This window comes from Sinocyclocheilus anshuiensis, unplaced genomic scaffold (assembly GCF_001515605.1).
Source record: "Sinocyclocheilus anshuiensis isolate Anshui unplaced genomic scaffold, SAMN03320099.WGS_v1.1 scaffold937, whole genome shotgun sequence".
Taxonomy (NCBI): Eukaryota; Metazoa; Chordata; class Actinopteri; order Cypriniformes; family Cyprinidae; genus Sinocyclocheilus; species Sinocyclocheilus anshuiensis.
The window spans coordinates 604707-610530 of record NW_015554129.1 but is presented as its reverse complement, the minus strand read 5'-3'; the positions used below and the strand labels follow the sequence as shown (position 1 = coordinate 610530).

The 5824-nt window shown below is 36.5% G+C and overlaps 1 protein-coding gene across 1 annotated transcript in view; it reads right to left on the bottom strand.

Moving 5' to 3' along the window:
* Window positions 1-1697: 1697 nt before the first annotated feature.
* The window catches only part of rps6kc1 (ribosomal protein S6 kinase polypeptide 1), a 29117-nt gene continuing 24990 nt past the window's right edge, over window positions 1698-5824 (bottom strand). Inside the window, exon 16 of the mRNA XM_016462798.1 lies at window positions 1698-3105. Within this exon, the coding sequence (XP_016318284.1) occupies window positions 3004-3105 (102 nt within the window). The 3' untranslated portion in view covers window positions 1698-3003. The remainder of the gene's footprint in view (window positions 3106-5824) is intronic.

Below are 5824 nucleotides of genomic sequence, written 5' to 3'. Positions count from 1 at the left end.
ACGTGAGTTTGGTTGTTCTGTACCCGAGTTATTTTTGTTAAATAAACACAAGTTGCTGCACTTAGGACCATCACCACATCTTTATTTTTACCGAGCTCTAACAACTTAATAGAATATCCTACCATTATTTTTTGAAAATAATATTTTCTAAATAAATGTAATCATTCACAATATTATTTTAAAACATATGAATTTAAAATATTTAAAAAGTATGCATGTCAGTGAAAGTGTGAAAGCATATCAAACGCAATCCTCTAGTTGATGTATGTAAAATCTACTGTCAGCGCGGAATAAAGACGAATGTCGGTCTGGAGTGATGTGAAAGTCCATTTTTACTGTTCAGACTGTGATCACAATGCAAAACATGACCTGAATCAGATTTAGGACTACATATGAAAGTGACCCAAATCAGAATCGAAAAGATCAGATTCCATGTGGTTTGTGATGTTCACACTGTCATGAAATAAAATGTTCCAAGTCGCATATGAGCAAAAAAATAAAATAAATAAAAATAAAAAAATCGGATTTGGAACACATTTTCTTGCAGTGTGGTTGTAGCCACAGCTTCTGGGCCTTAAAACATTATAAATATTTTCAGCTAAATGTTTTTATTCGCAGGTAAGAAAGATCACTGACAAATGAAAAATGTCAATGTAAAAACAATGTTTTCTACAAGGGATAGAATATAATGTTTATACAGCATAAAAAGCATTATATCTTTGGAGTGTGTGTGTGTGTGTGTGTGTATAAAGGTTTTTCCTTCATTGTGGGGACCAAATGTCCCCAGAAGGATAGTAAGACCTAACATTTTCATCAGGAAAAATAAATTAAAAATACTAAATGATGTTTATATTAAGTGTGTTGAGGTCAGTCTTAGAATGTTTCAGCTAGTCGTGTAGTGTGTCCCCAGCTTAAAACTGAATCTACATAATAAAATTAACCAGAGGTCATTTATTAGACCAGGACTGGGCAATGCTGGCCCTCAAGACACTGGTTCATGGTTTTACCAGCACAAACCTAGTGACAAACTTTCGGAATTAAAATCAGAATTGCAGCATCCAAAAGTCAGTTGCTGTCAGCCAGAAACCCGCCACTGGCATCCACACAGTGACAGCAACCAGTCGCATAACTAAAAGTAAATGGTTCGCTCCCGTTCGCCAAGACAAATTGCTTGTGTGTGTACACATTCTTGCCAATGAAACTCTTTCTGACTTCTGATTTAGCATTTTCTTTCACACAGCTATTTGTTGGCTACTTTATTACTTGGTTGTCCTGATTTCAATTTCTGTCTGGGCTAACCCTGAGACAGGGTGTGAACCTCAGACATCTGAGAGGGGCTTGGAGTATAGTCCTTCTTGATGCTCCACATTGAAAGGAGCCAGTTTACATGGTTCAGACGTTTGTTTGGTCTTCCGGATCAGGTGTTCAAGGTATATCCAAATGGGAAGACCCCATAAAAATGTAATATATAACATATATTGTCCTATATCAAGAGTGATATTACCATATATGTTATTTATAGGGCCATTTATAATTTTCACATATTCCCTGGGTAGATGAAGATATAAGTTTCTAACATATCCCCATCCCCATAGTAAAATGTATATGATTTTTTAGATGTATTCACCATATATGTCAAGAATATATGTTATTAAAACATTATACACGGCTCAAAAAAACAAATTAAAGGAACACTTTTTAATCAGAGTATAGCATCAAGTCAATTAAACTCCTGGGATATTGATCTGGTCAGTTAAGTAGCAGAGGGGGTTGTTAATCAGTTTCAGCTGCTTTGGTGTTAAGTAAATTAACAATAGGTGCACTAGATGGGCAACAATGAGACGACCCCCAAAACAGGAATGGTTTTACAGGTGGAGGCCACTGACATTTTTTTCCCTACTCATCTTTTCTGACTGTTTTTCACTAGTTTTGCATTTGGCTAGGGTCAGTGTCAGTACTGGTAGTATGAGGCGATACCTGGACCCTACAGAGGTTGCACAGGCAGTCCAACTCCTCCAGGATGGCACATCAATACGTGCTATTGCCAGAAGGTTTGCTGTGTCTCCCAGCACAGTGTCAAGAGCATGGAGGAGATTCCAGGAGACAGGTAGTTACTCTAGGAGAGCTGGACAGGGCCGTAGAAGGTCCTTAACCCATCAGCAGGACCGGTATCTGCTCCTTTGTGCAAGGAGGAACAGGATGAGCACTGCCAGAGCCCTACAAAATGACCTCCATCCAGCAGGCCACTGGTGTGAATCACACTATTAACAGACACACACAGATCATCTGATGCACAAACACCTTTTAAAAGTAGTTCTTCCTTTCTTTGTGCTCTGAACTGACTTGAGCTAAATAATGATACTGTCATCTTTTATAGAATCTGAACTCCATTGTTGAGTTTCCATAATCAATCCTGCTGTTTATCTCTGTGAAGCTGTTTTGACACAATCTGTATTATATAAAGCAATATAGAAATAAAAGTGACTTGATTCTGCAGTTACAATTATCTTAAAGAGTGTGAACCACCATTGAGAATCTAACACATCAAGTGAAAAAAACAATGTAAGCCCACTGACACTGAGAGAAATTTAATGAATAACACAGAGCATCAGATGGGTTAGTAGAGAATATGTAGTGCCTGTGATAAATTTAAACGAAACAACTGACCAGGATCACTCTGTACATGTCCTTCTAGCACATGCTAAAGATGTTCATGCAGTGAAATTTGCCAGCTGCTTTTTGTAAACACTATAAATTAAACACCCATACATATTTACAGTTTTATACAGGATATATGTATGTATTGATATTTCTCCTGATATAAACAGAAACTTCCTGTATGGCACATTGTAACTTCCTCACAGTTGACAATGAGCTTTGGCCATTTGTAGGTAAGAATCTGTGTGAAATAAGCATGTGTTCTGCACCATTTGATGTTTTTGTACATATGGACATTTAACAGTCAGTTTAGATCGTTCATCTCATTCAAGTCTATCTAATGGTTTACTTGGTCCAGTTCATATGAGAAAAGAACGGATGAGACTTAATATCCTCCACACCAGCAACTCCCGCACCCAGCCGCTCCACTGGATTATACTGTAACAGCTACAGACAGAGCGAGAGAGAGAGAGAGAGAGTGAGTGGTGGTTACAGTAGAATGTACTTTCTTTAAAGCAATAGTTAAAGGGGTTATGAACTGAGAAACCAAAATTCCCTTGATCTTTTAACATTCACTATATTGCCAAAAGTATTGGGACACCCCCTTCTAATGAACAGGTTTGACTACATTAGTAATTTCCATGAGTAGAAATCTTAATGTTTAAGCATATAATGATATTCTAGGAAATTGTGTTTCTAATTTTATAGCAACAGTTTGGACAGGACCCTTTTCTACTCTAATGACAATGCCTCTGTGTATAAGGTAAATGATTGATTGAGCCAGTGTGGAAGAACTTGACTGGTCTGCAGAAAGCAATCCCAGCTGAACACCTCTGGTGTGACTTTAAATGCCGACCTTGAGCCAAAAACGTCTGAGCCAAAAAAAATATACTTTTGTCCATATATTGGTGTGTGGTGAGGAGTTTTTGGCTCAAGGTCTGCATTTAAAGTCACACCAGAGGTGTTCAGCTGGGTTTCTGCAGACCAGTCAAGTTCTTCCACACTGACTGAATCAATAATTTCTTTTTGAACCTTGCCTTATACACAGAGGCATTGTCATGTTAGAAAAGAAAAGGGTCCTGTCCAAACTGTTGCTATAAAATTAGAAGCACACAATTCCCCAGAATATCATTATATACTTAAACATTAAGATTTCTACTCATGGAAATTACTAAAGTAGTCAAACCTGTGTATTTAGAAGGGGCGGTCCCAATACTTTTGGCTATATACTATATAAGAGGTCATTGTACAGTGGCATTCATCCCACAGACATCCCACAAGAAAAAATACTATAGTAATTTATAGTAAATACTATAATGTTTTTGAACTATACTATAGTAAAGTGTATTATACTGTATATATTATAGTATTTACAACACTTTGTTAATGAATGCTACAGCATACTGTAGAATTAACTATAGTGAACTGATAAACTGTAATAAATACTATAGTATACTTTACTACAGTAAACTGGAGTGTATTGTAGTATAATATACCCTATAGTTGTAGAAAACGTAGTACAGTATTGGGTAAAGCCCCTTTCACACCAAGAACAATAACTGTAAAGATAACGATATTACAGTCCACACCAGCGAACGATATCGTCTGTTTATTCTAAGCGCACGCTCGTCTGCTGCTTTAAATTCTCGAGCTCGTGATAGCAGGATGGATCCTGATTAGGTGTCAATGTTTTTATCGTTCATCAGCTGGAAAAAATCGTTCTGAAAGTGATTCCAACGATATCGTTTCTCTGTGCCTTTATCGTTATAGCTGTGGTGTGGACTCTGCTATTCCTTAATATTGAGAATGATTTTTAGAACTATATCGTTATCGTTATCTTTATAGTTATCGTGCTTGGTGTGAACGGGCCTTAAAGCAATTTGTTTATATTACTATAGTTGTTATATTACTACAGCAACTATAGAATTAACACATCAAATTAATTCAAGTACTTTACTATAGTATGGTTCAAAAACACTATAGTATTTACTAGGGATGGGAAGATTCACCGATTCGCTCGGTGCATCGGCAAAAAAAGTTAACGATGCGATGCATCGGTTTAAAAAGTGTGCATCGGATACAAGTTGGCATTTGTATCGCGATGCATTGTTTCTAACATATTTGCTTTGGTAAAAAACTATTTATTTATATATAATTACAAGTGGATGGCTACACTTTTAGAAAGTGACCAATAATCTGTCACCAATATTTTATATGTAGATTGATTTCTCCTCTCGAAACTGTTTCTCAAGCGCGTTCTCTCATCACCGCTGCGCGTGAATATGACGTATCACAACAACACTACAGAGACCTGAGGAAAAGCGGGGATTAATGTCCAAAATCTGACTTGAAATAACTTAACAAATCAATCGGGGCTAAAGCAGTTCCATAAACGACAATGTAAGTTCACACAATCTCACTAATTTGTGAGCAGCCCTTAAGCAGCCCTTAATGTCGATCATGGATCAAATCGATCCACCATGACGAACAGCGAATATATTTGTGCTGTTTAATGCATTTGAGACGTTGTGTTTTCCTTAGTGCATAACTGTCATGTCACGAGCAGGGGTGTGAAGTAACGAATTACAAATACTCACGTTACAGTAATTAAGTCGTTTTTATCAGTAATTGTACTTTTTTTGAGTAGTTTAAAAATTGTGTACTTTTACTTGAGTACACTTTAAGTGATGTATCGGTACTTTTACTCCGCTATTTTCCCCCGTTTGTGGTCGTTACATGCTTATTTTAATTGTATTTTTATCCATCAACGTGATTGGATAGAGAGTAATAGGTCTCGTGACTTTCATCAAATCAAATTGTGCATAGAATACTTTAACCGCCAACTGTTTGTCATGGCTGCTGGAAGCGCATTCTTCAAGCATCATGTTTGTATTTGCACTGTTCTAAGCATTAATATTTTATGTGCAACAACAGCATATGCTGTCTCAGTGGTTTTAAATCTGAGACACATGATTTTAAATCTATTTTTTCAAACTTTATGATTTAAATGGGGATGATTGTACTGAGAATAACTTTCATCTTTTCTTCAGCTGAATATTGTTTCCGTGCTGTTTTGATGTATTTTAAAGAGTAAAACTGCTGGATGAAAGATATTCTTCACTCTTTATGACAAATAAGATAATGTGAATTACAGAATGTACAACGT